Below are 16,128 nucleotides of genomic sequence, written 5' to 3' on the forward strand. Positions count from 1 at the left end.
TATAATCCTCAATCTGTGATCATCGCTAAATATGTAAGTGAAAATAATTTAGTTGGTCCCCACTACAGAACTATGACATTATTATTATAACATCAAAATTATTGTGGCGCTGATGCTTTATATAATTGAATGTGAAAAATTGTTATTTATTGAATTGTCAGTATGATCTTAATTTATTGAATTAAAATCTGGATATTTTGTTTATACATGAAGATACCACTGTAAAAGCCGTGATATACATCATATAATATTATAAATTGGCATTTTATTTACTTTGCTTTTTCCCTTGTTTTCAATAAAATAGATCATTTAGTGCGACTGTACCATTCCATTAGATATTATAATACGGCTCGACATGTAACCCCGGCTACTCACGTAACGATAAATCGTAGCGATAAAACTGTGCAGTCCGATTTGCGCAGTTTTATCTACCGTGTGTATGACAAATCGTTACGATAATCGACAACGATTTGTCATACACACGGCAGATAAAACTGCGCAGTTCGGACTGCACAGTTTTATCGCTACGATTTATCGTTACGTATGTAGCCGGCATAAGTCACTTTGACAAAAATAAAAAGTTGAGCGCTTTCTACAGAACTACGGTTTATATTGTGTATACCACGTGAAGACCACGTGTATACACTCGTATACAGTCAACAGCAGAATGCAGGCGACGTGTATTCATATAAACACAACTTGAATGTTATGTAAAGCTTGACCAGGAATATATGATCACGCGCCATGTTGCGGAATTTCACTGGAACAAATTTTTTCATACTATAAAAATATACATGAGAAAAACAGCGCCCTCTGGGCAATGATCATATATTATTACTGGTCAGGCTTTATTGTTCAAAATCGATGGGTAGGGTGACAGGTGTCACCTCCATTTAATATGCCAACTCGCAAAATTGTACTGAAACGACACCTGTTAGCTCGCTAACTTTGCTACTTCTTTTGCTGACTGTACGGTATGTACGTATATGTGTATGACTGTATGATTGAGCAGTGTTGAAATGCACCCTTGACTGTCATTATTATTCCGTCGACTTTATGCACCCCAGCCGAAACATAATAAAGAAGGTCTATAATGGGGTTGGCCGGTGGAAGTTTTTAGCAGATGGCGCCATCATAGCTTGCCCTGTCAATCCCTATAATTGTGTCAAATTTTTGTTTTTTTTAATACACTGGATGCCAGCCTTTTAAGCCGATTCTCATAGAAAAAGGGGCAAGCTATGATGGCGCCACCTATGCAAACCTTTGACAGTTGCCAACCCCATTGAGTAGCCTTTTAGCTGCCGCCGTGTAATTTATTTAACGTGTTTTTGTAAACTACTTGCAAGAGGGGCTTTAACTACGTTGTTTACCTAGGCAGAGGACACAGTGGTGGACCGATTGTATGTTTTTGTTTAGAAGTTCATCCCGTTGCAATGAAGTCAGTACTAAAATACCACAGAGGAAGAAATCAATGAAACGACAACGCTAGATCGAAACAAATTATCTATTAGACTTTTGTATATTTATTTACACATGGCCACTTGATTCATTTAATCATCATTTATCATATTTATCTTAAAACTTATGATTATTAAGTACAATTTATTTCGTGCAAAATAAGACGATTGATTATTGATTAATGACCTAAATGAATAAAAATAAATGTAAAACTTTGATCAGTTAGCTTGTTGAGTGTACGCTCGCAACAGTTTTTGACGCGGAGACCGTCTTCTAGGCGATATGTGTATCGCTTTGAGGGGGGTATTCGCTTTCTTGAGATCACTGGAACATGTAGGTGTCCGTAAACTTCTTGGTGTACAGAGAGGCTTCCTCAAGGCAGGGGTCATAAAAGGAGTAGTTTTTACAGGTAAAGGTTGTGGGGATACTTTTCTGAAAGGGGGTGTAGTCTTTCTACACAAATGAAAAGTATCAACTGTATCTTTACTTTGGGTCCCATATTGGCGGTGAGATTTCGGAGGCACGTTTGGAGGAACATCTACATTTCGGTGAGTTCGAACAGGTATGCCAGGAGCAGAGTTTTCAGTTACACTCGATTGAACTTTTGGTTTCACATGAGCTATTAGCTTCGGCTGCTTATTCAATTGGTTAACATTGACCCGAGGTCTCCTTGCAAAGCCAGAATGCGAGCTTTTATCGCTCCGTCCTGATGACTTATCAGATCCAGATTCAAAAAGTTTGGCCTTGGCCAAAACTGCACCTGCATTCTGTTTCCTCAGTTTATTAACTGAAGGCCTCCCAGAGAGACCTGTGCTGTCCATCTCGCCTGTCTTGTCCATAAAGAAAGCTGCGGCACTCCGCCACTTCTGTTGTGAATTAGAAGGGCTCTTTGTGATTTTTTTTAAATTTCGCGTAGTAACATTTTGGTAAACGCCCGATTGATTCATTGAGGTATTCGATTTTTCCGTTGAATTCAGAGTATTATTTGTAGAGTTGTCTGACGCTGTTGCGTCCCAGCTATTAATAGTAACGTTCAGAGATCTGCGCGTTGGACCTCTGTTAAATGATTTATCTAAATTATAATCAGAGTTGAGGCTGATTCGTTTACGCAACTGATACTTTTGACTAGAATCAGTGAGCGATTTGTCTGATAGTGAGGCATTGCTCTCGTTAGACTTCGGTGTCTTTGGTGCAGCTAAGTCTGGTTTGGCCGTACTGGTACGATCCCGACGAATCAGTCCCACGTAAGGATAAAATCTATCTGCGTTTTGACTAACTTGTGACGCCACAGAAGCGTTCCACGACTTATGCCTAACAATTTTTGGAATGTTCTCTTTAGATCGGCGTCGTATAGAGCCGATTTTCCGGGCGCTCGGAGATCTTATTACCTTTGCCTGTTCATTAGGTCGTATTTTTAATTCCTTACTTAAACGTCTCGCTAAATGATCTGACGTTGGGCAGTTAAGCATCGCCACTTCCTCCAAAGTTTGCTCGTAGACACTCTGTACTTGTTGCAACGGCTCAACTCTAGGTATGACATCGGTGAATTCTCTAGACAGTCTATTTTCTATGGCGGATACTCGACTTTTGATTTCTTCATATTCCTGTTTAGATATTCTGACATAGTCTTTGTCAGGCTTCTGGTCTGGTGAAAGGTCGATAGTGTCGTGAGCACTGAACAAACGTTCAGAGGAAGTGAGCAGGTCTTCACTGCTGGCACTTGTTTCGGAATTTTTCATATCGGAATTCATTATTGGGGTGCTTCTTGCATCCATTAAACTCAGCCTTATTCTCTTCCTTTCGGTGATGCCCCTGTTAATCAAACAAGTTAATTAATAAAGTAGTATCTCACAGACCACAGAAGGAAAAGAAAAGTGATAATAGATGAATAATGTGTATAAAGTAAGGTCGCTAAGCATGAAGAATTTCGTACACTGTTACTTACATTTTCATTGGAGTAAACGATAGTTCTTTCTGAGGGAGATTCTTCTTTATCTCTTTTCTGTAACAGACATAAAAAGTTTATATAAACTGTCAAACACTTTCAGTGAATTTAATATACAATCATAAAGGAAACTCGCAGTGACCCTGATAACTTGGAGAGACTTGTGGTGACGGGAAAGGTGGACGGCAGACGACCTAGAGGACCAAGTCCAACGAGATGGTGTGACCAAGTATCCGCCCAGATGGACATCACACTAAGCAACGCTTTCCACAAAGCAATCAACAGGGAGAAGTGGAGAGCTACCATAAGGAAAATTAGTATGCGGAGTCACGATCCTCAGCAGTGAGGGACCGACTTAGAAGAGAAGAAAGGAAACTCACTTGGTTTTAGCTGAAAGTCCCTCATAGCTATCAAACTTCCGTTTGGACGCTGACTTGCTCAATATAGGAGTCTTCCCATTCTCGCACACAGTAGCTGGTGTATTCACTCCTCCGGACACCATCTTACGCAGTCCACTTAACATGCCTAGAACAGAAAACATTTTAGAACATTGTTATCAATTGAGTTAACTTTTTAATTAATGTGCGAACTTACGATTAAGGGACCCACTTCGTCTCTTCTTTCTTCTTGCTAAATGCGCTTCTGTGTCGTCATCTAACTGTGACATAAGGTCATCAGTCAAAAGACCAATATGTTGAGAATTTTCTATAAATATCTGAAAACAAAGAATTAACAAAATTTAAAAGGGGGCCTAAAAATATTGGGGAGATTGGTTTAAAAAAACAATACAGTTGGAAAATCCTGGATAACAGGATTTGAGGATTTCATCCCTTCATTCAAAAACTGTAATTAATAGCTACATCTGTACAAAATAAGGACAATATCTTTAAGCAAAAATATTATAAGGTTCCTTTTAATTGTGTGGTAGCCTTGAGTTTGATATTCACCTTGACTAAAGCAACATGGTGCTCCAATCTCTGAGCAGACGAGGCAGCAGGTAAAGGCATGATGCTAGGAGCCAGCACTATTGCCAGGTTCGAAGAATCCATCAAGTTCTCTTTGTGCCTTGATGCAATATAGTTGAGCAGCTGAAACAATAGTCAACAATTTTAACAGTAAATAAGTGTTTTCCTACCTGTAGGTTTCATCCCCCTAGTAAAAAGAAACAGCCAGCTGAGGGTAGGTCACAAAAAAACTTTCATGCATAAGGATTATTCTGCCCTGCTAAGCCAAAGAGCGCTATCTCAAAAGAAAATTCATTGCTAACTTATACTTTAGTTTCTATTACTGAGAATTATATTTTCAAAATCATTTGTTTTTGAGATAGCGCTTTTCGGCTTAGGAGGGCAGTATTGTAGGTAGTAAAAAATTAATTACCTATATGAAAAACTTAATAATAAAAAAAATTTACTCAACTACAAGAGGTTGGTTTACCTTTGACTGATTAACGCATTCACTGCCAGGGGGCGTGGCCTAGGAACAAACTTATATGACGCTGAACGCACATGTGCGTTGGGGGCAGTGAATGTGCTAAGTTCAGCTTCATAAATATTTCACCCTGTACTAAAATTTACAAGAAAGGGTAATATTTAAAGCAACACTAAAAATATACCTCCATAATGTAATGCAGCAGGTGAATATGTAATACAGGTAACAGCAGCAATGTGTGCAGGAGCGGTTTCAAGGCATCATCACCAGCAGTGACCCTGCAGCGTAGGAGTAAGTCCTGCACTTCTGCACTGATTAGTGGTTCTGGTAAACATCGCAGGTAGAGCTTCAGTACGCTCGCCACATCAACAGGATGATGTCCTTCTGATACACACCCACCGGCATCTAAGAGTCGCTGGAACGTCATTTAAACATACTTTAGGGATATATGATTGAAAACCTTAAAATTCTCATTGTTATGCACTATTTACTCAAGTCAATACGGTAAATATTAAGTTAATGGCTTACCTTTATATCCTTTTGGCGAGTTTGAGACCCCGCTTTACGAAATAGGCCCTCGATGTGGGCGTTAGTACGAAGAACTGCTGACATTTCGTTAACCACTAGCGGTACACACAAATTACTCCCACAGCAAATAACACTGCCCGATGGCACTTTTGCCAAAGGAGCTCCGAATACCGTTTTGTGATCCTGTAAATAAATATATGTGACACAATAAAACAAGACTGATTTACTTGCTATTGCAATTAGACAACGACTGATCTTACCTTAACATTTTTCAATATGATTTTCTTTAGCCTATGCTTTAAACCAGCTTTCTTCAGTTCACCAACTATTATTGACTGTAATTTAGTATGATTAATCCCATCTGATATAATCATTTTGTTTATTTGAACAAAATTAATCACTAATTTCAATGATTATTTCAAACGTTCATATTCGTTACTAAACGTTCCAATTCACGATGTTGAGGAAATAGGTACAGAGCGGCTACCGCGAAAACCGAAATTCGCAAATTGCGGGGATCTTTCTCTTTTACTCCAATGAAGGCGTAATAAGAGTGACAGAGAAAAATGCCCGCAATTTGCGAACTTCGATTTTCGCGGTTACAGCCCAGATACATTTCAGAATTGATAAATGATTGTTTTTTTGTATGGTTTATAGAAATTTATGTGTATTAACTGAAAAATATTTAATTTAATTTTTTTTTGCTAAATGTAATTCGGCATTCATAATTCGTTATGAAATTAAAAAAAAGATTGGATTTTATACAGCGTAAAATGAATATTATTCGTTTAGAAATAGTGCACATCGTGGACTTGTTATATGCATAGACGTAGGAAATAGGTCATAATTATGGATATGTCCATTTATCATATATTTTTTTATGAAAGCTTTGCATGTTGTTATTTACTTTAATTAAAAATCATATAGTATTCTTTGTTTGACCTAATTGAATATATAAATAAACATGCTATTAAAGTAATATTTTTTGTTCATTTTTGAACGAATTGAGTGATACCAAATTGTAAATTTCCCATTAAAGTGGTAAAATGTAATCTTGCAATTCGTATGTACCTTGCCCACACCTAATTTTGGTCTTGCCCCGCCACTGTACAAGTATTACATTACAAATTATCGTAAATTAAATCCAAAATGATTGCCAATAGCCATTTGTGCTGCGAGAAGGCAAAAAGTAAAAAAAAAAATTAGGTAAATCACAATATTATTTATTGTAAAAGCTACAGTGTGATACGAAAGAATATAAATGAAAAAAAAATTAACAAAAAAATTCCTTACAAAATTGTTGCCATGTTTATTAAGCTTTTTACATAAATAATGTGAATTACGAAGAATGTTGCGCCCTCGTTTAATTTCTACTCTTTCATGTCGCACTGTAGTTGATATATTATAATAGTTTTATTCCATAATTTAATTTAAACAACAAAACTTGAAGGAATAAGAATAGGAACGGACTTTTTGCAAAAGGAGCATTTTGCGATGGGACATGTAGACAAAGGATATTTTTTCGATTTGGATATTATGCACTTTTTATACTCCGTGCATTATAATTTGCGTTATTTGACACATTATGACTGACGTTTATAGAGATGTAACTAACCCAAATCGATTGTCACAGCAAGCGATTACGATTGGATGGCACCTAGACTGAGGTGTCGATTTGTGACGTATAATAAATTATTATTTGAGATTAAATAAAGCTAGAATTATATGGTTTTCCCGCAAGGTAAATGCATTTAATACACCGACTGAGTAGGTCGCACCCATCGTTAAAATCGAAACTAACTGGGGATCTATTTTAAAGTGTATTTATGTTTCAAATTTGTTGTCTGTTAGGTGACGATAAATATATCCATATTTACAGTTAATTATCCACCTTTTCCTTATTTTTATTAAAAGAAAAATGAAAAATTCATATCGATTTACTTAGACGACTACCGATTCATAACGGTGGTGTCCGGCCAACCCTAAATTAAAAAAAAACAAAACCGGGCAAGTGCGTGTCGGACTCGCGCACGAAGGGTTCTGTACCATAATACAAAAAAAAAACGGTCACCCATCCAAGTACTGACCACGCCCGACGTTGCTTAACTTTGGTCAAAAATCACGTTTGTTGTATGGGAGCCCCATTTAAATATTTATTTTATTGTTTTTAGTATTTGTTGTTATAGCGGCAACAGAAATACATCATCTGGGAAAATTTCAACTTTCTAGCTATCACGGTTCGTGAGATACAGCCTGGTGACAGACAGACGGACGGACGGACGGACGTTCGGTCAGACGGACGGACGGACAGCGAAGTCTTAGTAAGAGGGTCCCGTTTTACCCTTTGGGTACGGAACCCTAAAAAGACGTAGAACGTAAACGTTCGCAGTGCAATTGTCTTCCTTTGTGATTTCGATGTGCAAGACATTTTACGTTGTAAGTATTGCTGTTATGAGTGACATGTGTCAAATAACGCACATTAGAATGCACAAAGTATAACTATACGTATTTTTACGCCTGTTTAATAATCTCTTGAAGTTAAGGGAAATAAATAAACATTATATGGTAACCCCTTTTTACTCATCCGTCAATGTAGGTTGTCAAAATTGATTGCAATAAGAAACGTCAACTGCTTCCTTTTTCTTTCCTATTGGGAGTATTGGAATTTGAATACAAACCATTAGTATTAAATTTACGATATTATCAAGTACAAAACTTGTATAGACCTAGAAAAACGTGAATCCTCTTTATTGGCTGTCATACTTAATAATGTTTTAAGATATAACAATCCATGGAAATAACTCACTAAACAAAAATGATTGAGCTTTCAGCGAAGTTAACAACTGGCACAGTTTACTTAGCTGGTGAGGCCCTGGAGTGTTGTATCACATTTTGTCATACAACACAACCAGAACACAGAAATTCCCAAAGCCACAGGTATGTTAAAATAAAAACAATCATTTTCCATTGAAATCACCTCTCACTTTTGTGTTCTAACATGAATTTTAGTGATATTTTAGAGAACTTAGCATGGGGTTCCGCACAGATCCACTGTTTCTATTCTACATCTGGGAGCATGGCTGAAAAAACACCTACTGTTGAGAAGACTACATCTTTGGAGGTGACTTCGTGTGACATTGGTGATGTGATATTTCATACTAAGCCAAAGATATTATTCTGCGACTTGACTATTCCTCTTGGGGAGACTAAAACATGTAAGTAACATATTTAATTAATTAGCCAAACATGCAGGATGCAAACATGCAGGATGCAAATATGAAAATTGACTATTCTGTATTCTTAGCATTAGAGATTTTTTTTTAAAACCATTAACCCCAGCTAAAGATACTCAGCATTACATCCTCACCTATCAAGAATACTTATATACTTTGCTCCAGACACCAAACACCTTAAAATCATATTGTTTCAATATTTTAACTAATGCCTAACATATTTAAAATATATTTTTTTCTAGTTTGGTACAGAGAATCATTACCAATTGAAGCACCACCATCTTACCGTGGCACAACAGTGAAATACTCTTACAAAGTCACAATAGCCACTCAAAAAGTGGGCTCTCACATCAAAATGGTCCGGATACCTTTCCGAGTGTTACCTATTAGTCCAATAATGAACATGCAAGACCTTGCCGCGCTGTGTGGGAATGAGACAACTGAGGAGCTGCAGCCAACAAACCCATTCTCTGAAGAGAGGAAGGTTGAAACACCACTGACTATGGCTTTGCAAGTATTGCAGGTATACTTTATATTTCTAACTTTGCCCAAACAAATGATGTACAGATGTAGTGCATAATTATTTTCAATTCTATTTTCACGGAAACATACAAACGTATCTTGCTATTTCAGTCAGTCTCAGTACAGAAAGTACTGAGGTTGACTGAAGTAGCATGACAAATACGAATGTTTCCGAGAAAATATGATGGAGAACAATTATCCACTACATCTGTATCTACAAAAATGTTTATGTAATACAATATGATACAATAGATAAAAAAGATTATAAAAAGAAACAGGCAAGAATCCAACAGTCTCTTTATTGTGATATAGTATTTTTCAAATAGCTTGGGTATGTCATCTTCATACAAATTATATCTTTAAAACACAAAATTGTATTGAGATTACATCTGTCACCGTACCCGAGCTGTTTGAAATATACTATAGTACTGTCACTCCCAAAAAAGTACCGATTTAGCTAATCTGCTTTGTTCTTTTAATCATTTTAATTAATATGTTATTGTATTTTGTTATTTACTTCATACTCTGTAGCTGGATACTACCAAGTGTCATACTCAACATGTATTTATGTTCTCCAGAATCTCACAGCACGGAGGAGTCCTAATTCATACATGATAACCAACTCTAGAGGTAAAGTGGGTCGATTCTGCCTATTCAAGTCTGCCTACAAGCTGGGTGAAGATATTGTTGGGACTTTTGATTTCTCAGTCGGAACTGTTACTTGTATGCAGGTAATTAAATAACTATAAAATTCGAATCATCACTTGACCATAGTTATTCAGAACAGAATGAAGCCACAACTTTGTAAAGAGAGATATGTTGCTTTCGTTATAATTTTTGTTTCGAAACCATAACTATTTTGTACTAAACTGAACTTTTTTTTTGATAGGAAATATTTTAATGAACAAAAAAATTATGAGACAACAATTAGCAGCGATACTGCTTAGTGTAACAGCTTATTGTGGAGAATAAACACAAAACAAGTTGTTAAAGATACCTACATCTGATAAAAAAAGTTTGATTTAATCATAATTTGTCACAGGGCATAGTGTTTAGTGTATGTGTTTTGCATAATAGTGCATAGTATTTTTTTTTGTTGTTGTAGGTATCAGTGTCTCTACAGCCTGAAGAAATAGTAAAATCGTCACCAGCTAAAGCTAATAATAACAAAGAAACTAGCAGCAGGTCAATGACCGTGGCAAGATATCATGAAGTTACTTTAGGTCTCACCCATTCAGAGTTAATATTACCCATTCCATTGCACATCACTCCTGCTTTCGAGGTTGATGAAGGTAAGTGGCACTTGCATCTTGTTTTAAAGCATATTTTATTTTATAGGAAACATCAATGAATTTGTTTCATAAATCACTCAATGTTGGTGTGAGCCTCATTACCACACCAATCCTACTTTACTAACCTGTGTGTACAGTGTTAAAGCAATTTAACACTTCACTGGCCCAATATTACAGGGTTCTGTTACATTTTCAAGATTACTAAGAGACTTAATGTCACTATCAAAGAGTATAATAATATATGTATAGTAAGTCACTATGACAATGTTCAAATTTCAGTTTGATAAAAGTGAAACATAGAACACTCTAATATTGGGCCAGCAACTTATGTACATTTTAAAGCATTTGCTCCAAAGGCTATCTTTCCTACAGTACAAGGTGAAAATTAGAGTTTATTTTACAGTAACACTAAAATGGCGTCTCCACTTCGAGTTTGTAACCACAAATGAAAAACTACTTCCTAATCCTGAAGATAAAGATTGGAATGCGCCCTTGAACGTGCCTATTGAAACTATGGTCTGGAATCTCCCTGTCAAGATATATTCTACTTTGCCCAAACAGATCACACAGCATGTGGTGGGCAATGATGCTTATACAATGTACATAAAATAATCTAATATAAATAAATAAAAATTAAAAAATATTACAGGTAGTGCTAATACCACAATTCCATTTTTTTAAATAATTACTATTAGTTGTTATCAAAATAAATTGCAATGTACATTATTATAATTAAATTAGACAGTAAGAAATGATTTGATAAAGATTATTTATTAATGTATTTACAATTAATGTAATAAAATCATTCATCTACTGACTCTTTGTCCCAGTCTTTCATCTTGGCTCCCATCATGAAGTCATCTCTGAAAAAAAAAAGTTATATTAATATAGAAACATCAGTTTGATGTCACCATAAAAGTCAAAGTAAGTCATAAAGGTACAAGTTGAAACCCATTGTCATGTCGACGCTTAATAATCAATACTGTCTAAGTAACAAAAATACATCAAAAATCATAGAGTTATATATTTGACAGAGGGAATGTCACTTAAGACAAACTGTGACACTGCAATGGCGGACGGTTTGAAAGTGTGCGTGTAGACGAGTGATACCATGTAACACAAATTCTCCCCTGATGGTGAAACAATTATTTTCAATATCATCCTTGTTTTCAAATATTAAAATAGGACAGATTTACGTTAAAAATAAAAAAAGTGTGTATCTAACTGATTTTACTGATTATTTTTATTTTTTTTGTGATATGCCTACTTGAATAAACTATTTTTTATCTTTATCTTTATAGGTCTTGAAAATGCGCATTGTTGCACAATTACTTTGTGCAAATATTATTTTCAATACCTAATGATATTTAACTTGTAACATATCTGGTTTTAAACAAAAAATAAATATAAGGTTAATGTACTAGTACTCGACATGTTAATGCCCAATAGATGACACCTTGCTGTCACCTCTATTGACAATGACTTAAGTTTCAAGATGACATGTACTGGACTGTGACCGCGTCGAGCACCATGTGTATGTTTACCTTACATAACAAATAAACGTTAACTATTAAACATTATTCATGCAAACGTCTTTAATCTCCTTATTATCGGGAAATTACCATACCGACCTACTTTGATATGCAAAATCAATAATTTAGCTATTTACCTAAATATCTTAAATGATCTCTTATATACACAATGATTTAATAAGAAGGGCATCAATTACCCTACTTTCGGGAAATTACCCTATTCAACTTACTGGTCACACTCCTGTTTCGCATTTATAAACAATGAAATATGGAGATTTGATGTACTATACCGTGATAATTGATAAAATTAGCTATGAAAAGTTATTCCGTCACTTTTTTTCTTTCGATCGGTACACTTCTTGCAGGATTTAACTACGCATGCCGCGATATTTTACATTTTTCTTTGACAAATTTACTTCACTGACGTTTCGATCCGTCTGACGGCAAATTGGTGGATGAGGGCATTGAGATAACTGTCAATGTGTGTGTGTCACGCGTAAATACTAGGAAATTGGTGGATGATGGAATCACAGTTTTTGTCTTAGCAAAACTACGTCCGCAGTATTCTAGGTCCATGTCAAAAATACTATTTTACAGGAAGAGTAAAAAACGATTAAAAAATTTGAATTTCAAATTATTGAAAATATTGAAAGACGATTCAAATGAACGTAATACGTATTTTTTTATCATTTTAATTGTCTTTCAACATTTTGAAATTCAAATTTTTAACACTTTCGCAACCAGGCAAAATTTCAAACAATACCCCAGAAACCGACAGTACTCGCTAGTCGGGCAACGACGTGCAACTCAATGCCGCACGCCGCGAACCCGCTAGTCGGGCAAGCGGCGGACGCTCAGGGCTTTGCCAAGTAACTTTCGTATAAGTACGTGGATAAAATTAAATCTGCTGTCTCATCTGTTTAGGCTCCCCGTTTTGTTCTTCTCCTAATTCTAACTCCTATTGATACATACCCGTGTATGCAATTTCACGTAACCAACTAATAAGAATTTTTATTTTGTAATCGCATTAGGTAAAGTAAATAAAAACTTTTTAACAAAAAAAATAACCGCCGAAAAAAAACTAAAAGGAAATAAAAAAACCGGCACTAACACGAAACGAGTCGACCAACAAAAACAATAGCACACTGAAAAGAAAAAAATAATTATTTTGTCTTCAATAACGCAAGTGAATACCTATGAACTATGTATATACATACTTCTGAAATCAATCACACAAATCTGCGTATTTATATATTTACAATCTGTTATTTTTGGAGTCGGTGCAGGTGCTTCACTAAGGTGCTCAAGTTTGTTTGAGGCTGGCACCGACTCTAAAAATAACAGATTGTAAATATATAAATACGCAGATTTGTGTGATTGATTTCAGAAGTATGTATATACATAGTTCATAGGTATTCACTTGCGTTATTGAAGACAAAATAATTATTTTTTTCTTTTCAGTGTGCTATTGTTTTTGTTGGTCGACTCGTTTCGTGTTAGTGCCGGTTTTTTTATTTCCTTTTAGTTTTTTTTCGGCGGTTATTTTTTTTGTTAAAAAGTTTTTATTTTATAATTTTCTGTGGCTATAATTTATACAAATTATTACATGCTTAATTTTTGATTACTTTTAAAATAGCTACCTACCTTGCTTTAGCTATTAACTGTTATATTAATAATCCTACTTTAACTATTATTTTGTTCTGTAATATAAATAAATTACCCCTATTGTCCCACCCTTAGGGTAGGATTTTTTCCAAATTTTTATTATTATTACGACTACTCTGTAAAAGGTTATGCGTGGTCATACGTTACAATCGGTGAGTGAAAAAATCAATCATCCCCTATTTTCCTACCCTTAAGGTTGGATTTTTTTTTCCAAATTTATATGGGACCAACTTTGGGGTATACCCTTTCCAATAAAAAAATAATTATCAAAATCGAACATCTCTGTAAAAAGTTATGCGTGGTCATACATAAAAAAAAAAAAAAAAAAAATATACGCGTCGACTTGAGAACCTCCTCGGTTTTTTTTTTCGTCGGTTGAAAAATACAAAGTGAAGTAATAAAATATAATAATCAACTGTACCAACTTTTCGACCACATAATAATCAGAAGACAATTTTTTCTGTTAGTGGCAGTGGCAGCCCTGAGGTAGTGAAGATGCAATGCTTGCCCGCCTGTCAGGCACTTCGGCGTCGCGTGTAGGTTTATAGCTCTTGCCCGACTAGCGGGTATGCCGGCATCTGAGTAAAGTTTACGAGTGCCTGAGAGTCGGGTATGCGGTGTCGAATGTGTTAAATCGTTTTTTACGCTTCTTGTAAAATTGTATTTTTGTTACTTAGACAGTATTGATTCTTAAACGTCAATGTGCTGTGTTAATTTCGAACACAATTGCAGAATGGTAGCACCATATGCAGTTGGTTCTGAGTGAGAGAGGCCCTGATCTGCAGTTGAGCGATACATCAATTGGCAAGATATAGAAACCAATTGTGTTGTGCCAAGATGTGTTGTTTGCAGTTGTAACACATCGCCAGGTTCCAACTTGTACCTTAGCTTCTCAATCACAACAAATTGTAAAATGGTCCAGGAGTAACTAAATAAAAGTGTTTCTTAAGGAACTACTTTAAAATACCTTAATGCATTCCATCTAGGTTTCTCTTCCTCAGACTTCACTTCATTCTTTGGAGCTTTAGTTTCCTGATCCACAACTACTGATTTAGTCTGTCCCATGAGAGTATCTAAGAATGCCCTTTTGTCAAATTTCTTTAAGATTTTCTCCTTCTTAGCTTCAGATAGATCACTCCTGTCCATTTCCTTCTCTAATGTCTTCTGCTGATTTCTGACTGCATTAAACAGCTGCACAACACCTTTTGTTGCAATCTTGTTTAATAACCTCTCTCTATCCTTTTCTAATATGTTGGGTTTTACTCTTATTGAGGGCTTTTCATTTTTCTGTAAGAAAACACCTTCATTATAATATTTCTGCTAAATAGTATTATCCAGATATTGTTAAAACTAAAAATAAATATTTTAGTCTGTTGTTGACTAGTAAGTACTTAGTACTTTGTGTTCAATTTGCAATCCTCACCAATAATTGATTTATTAAAAATAAATGTTTGATATTGACTCCACCTTCATGATGACAAGTACATAAAGTACATAAAAAATTATGACAACTTTTTTCATATTAATTTATTTAAAATTATTTGATATCATTGGCCTTTGCGTCTATTGCAGACGATTTATAGTGTAACATACATTACACTGCCTGGGACGGAATTAAGGAAACGCAGCGATGCCCAGCACCTGCATTACTCTCTCAGCTTCACTGGCTTGTGTATTTGATATATTGTATACTATAAAATTATATTTCTACTCACTTTCTTTTTAGGCGCTGATTCTGAAGTGTCTGGATCCTCTTTCTTTAGCACTGGCTTTTCTTCTTTAGTTTCCCCAATCACTTCAAATGCCGGTTTTTCTTCCTTTTCAACATTTTCTGTTGCAGAGTACTTCTTAGCCCTTGACAATACCAAAGTTTTCTTATTTTTGGGTTTTGTGGCGCTGAGAATCTTTGATATGGAATCGCCCCAGCCTTTGTTGGTCATTACAGCATCTTCATCGTCACTGTTGTCTTCTCCTGAAGCAGAGTTCCCACTTTCTTCACCTGATGCTTTGATTTCCATCCCCTCTTCATTCTCAGAAACTTCTGATGCTTGATCATCACTTGAAGTTTCATCGTCGGACACTAAAATATTAAGATTATCATAGTTTAATTGTTGTCCTTCTAAAACATTTTTATAAAAGGGTGTAAGAAAAAATTACCTGAAACTTTTAGTATTGGCTTAGACATTTCTGGAGCTACCACCATTGCACATTAAATGAGTATAAAGAATGGCTTATTTTTTCAGCACTAAATTAATTATCTCTACGTAAATGTTGATTAAGAAATGGAGAAATACATAAATTAGTCCTATTTCACGTGTTCTGCAGTTCTGCACCAAAGTAAACCAACACGCCGTTTTGTTTTGACAGTTTTGACGTTTAAGTTGATGTTGCCATATAACAAAATATACTTTCCGTTTCGCGACTGCGAATCGAACCATTATCTTGATGAAATCTTCGCTGAATATGTAATACAAACTAAATACATTTTCTTTAAAGTGTTTTATGAATAAGATATGAATAAAATA

General features: G+C 35.4%; 3 protein-coding genes across 4 annotated transcripts; 1 reads left to right on the forward strand and 2 right to left on the reverse strand.

The window, feature by feature from the left end:
* Positions 1-1,634: 1,634 nt before the first annotated feature.
* Positions 1,635-5,793, reverse strand: LOC134799557 (uncharacterized). 2 transcript variants are annotated; one of them, XM_063771992.1, is made up of 8 exons: positions 5,620-5,793; positions 5,360-5,542; positions 5,016-5,246; positions 4,351-4,491; positions 4,013-4,118; positions 3,784-3,928; positions 3,404-3,460; positions 1,635-3,270 (listed from the first exon to the last, which is right to left on the reverse strand). In XM_063771992.1, the coding sequence occupies exons 1-8, from the start codon at positions 5,731-5,733 to the stop codon at positions 1,677-1,679; spliced, it is 2,571 nt and encodes an 856-aa protein (XP_063628062.1). In that variant the 5' UTR covers positions 5,734-5,793; the 3' UTR covers positions 1,635-1,676. The 2 variants fall into 2 exon arrangements, with proteins under 2 accessions (XP_063628062.1, XP_063628061.1); XM_063771991.1 differs by having other exon boundaries at positions 3,998-4,118; positions 5,620-5,792.
* Positions 5,794-7,989: 2,196 nt separating this feature from the next.
* LOC134799558 (RAB6A-GEF complex partner protein 2) lies at positions 7,990-11,229 on the forward strand. Its single transcript, XM_063771993.1, has 6 exons — positions 7,990-8,296; positions 8,369-8,574; positions 8,835-9,115; positions 9,693-9,845; positions 10,220-10,406; positions 10,810-11,229. Exons 1-6 carry the CDS (start codon positions 8,175-8,177, stop codon positions 11,016-11,018), a joined length of 1,158 nt encoding a protein of 385 aa, XP_063628063.1. The 5' UTR covers positions 7,990-8,174; the 3' UTR covers positions 11,019-11,229.
* Positions 11,169-15,952, reverse strand: LOC134799559 (RRP15-like protein). Its single transcript, XM_063771994.1, has 4 exons — positions 15,761-15,952; positions 15,319-15,683; positions 14,571-14,890; positions 11,169-11,269 (listed from the first exon to the last, which is right to left on the reverse strand). Exons 1-4 carry the CDS (start codon positions 15,804-15,806, stop codon positions 11,209-11,211), a joined length of 792 nt encoding a protein of 263 aa, XP_063628064.1. The 5' UTR covers positions 15,807-15,952; the 3' UTR covers positions 11,169-11,208.
* Positions 15,953-16,128: the final 176 nt, after the last annotated feature.

Source organism: Cydia splendana, chromosome 18, assembly GCF_910591565.1.
Source record: "Cydia splendana chromosome 18, ilCydSple1.2, whole genome shotgun sequence".
NCBI lineage: Eukaryota > Metazoa > Arthropoda > Insecta > Lepidoptera > Tortricidae > Cydia > Cydia splendana.

What these genes read in the sequence shown, in the direction of transcription:
- LOC134799559 (XM_063771994.1), bottom strand. Translation starts at nt 15,806, where the DNA reads ATGGTGGTAGCTCCAGAAATGTCTAAGCCAATACTAAAAGTTTCAG. An exon ending in GCCAATACTAAAAGTTTCAG is followed by an intron (nt 15,684 to 15,760) that starts GTAATTTTTTCT and finishes TTAATATTTTAG; the next exon opens with TGTCCGACGATGAAACTTCA. An exon ending in CCTAGATGGAATGCATTAAG is followed by an intron (nt 11,270 to 14,570) that starts GTATTTTAAAGT and finishes TTTTTTTTTCAG; the next exon opens with AGATGACTTCATGATGGGAG.
- LOC134799557 (XM_063771991.1), bottom strand. Translation starts at nt 5,733, where the DNA reads ATGATTATATCAGATGGGATTAATCATACTAAATTACAGTCAATAATA. An exon ending in CTCGCCAAAAGGATATAAAG is followed by an intron (nt 5,247 to 5,359) that starts GTAAGCCATTAA and finishes ATGACGTTCCAG; the next exon opens with CGACTCTTAGATGCCGGTGG. An exon ending in TCGTTTACTCCAATGAAAAT is followed by an intron (nt 3,271 to 3,403) that starts GTAAGTAACAGT and finishes TTTGATTAACAG; the next exon opens with GGGCATCACCGAAAGGAAGA.
- LOC134799558 (XM_063771993.1), top strand. Translation starts at nt 8,175, where the DNA reads ATGATTGAGCTTTCAGCGAAGTTAACAACTGGCACAGTTTACTTAGCT. An exon ending in AGAAATTCCCAAAGCCACAG is followed by an intron (nt 8,297 to 8,368) that starts GTATGTTAAAAT and finishes CATGAATTTTAG; the next exon opens with TGATATTTTAGAGAACTTAG. An exon ending in TGCTTTCGAGGTTGATGAAG is followed by an intron (nt 10,407 to 10,809) that starts GTAAGTGGCACT and finishes TTTATTTTACAG; the next exon opens with TAACACTAAAATGGCGTCTC.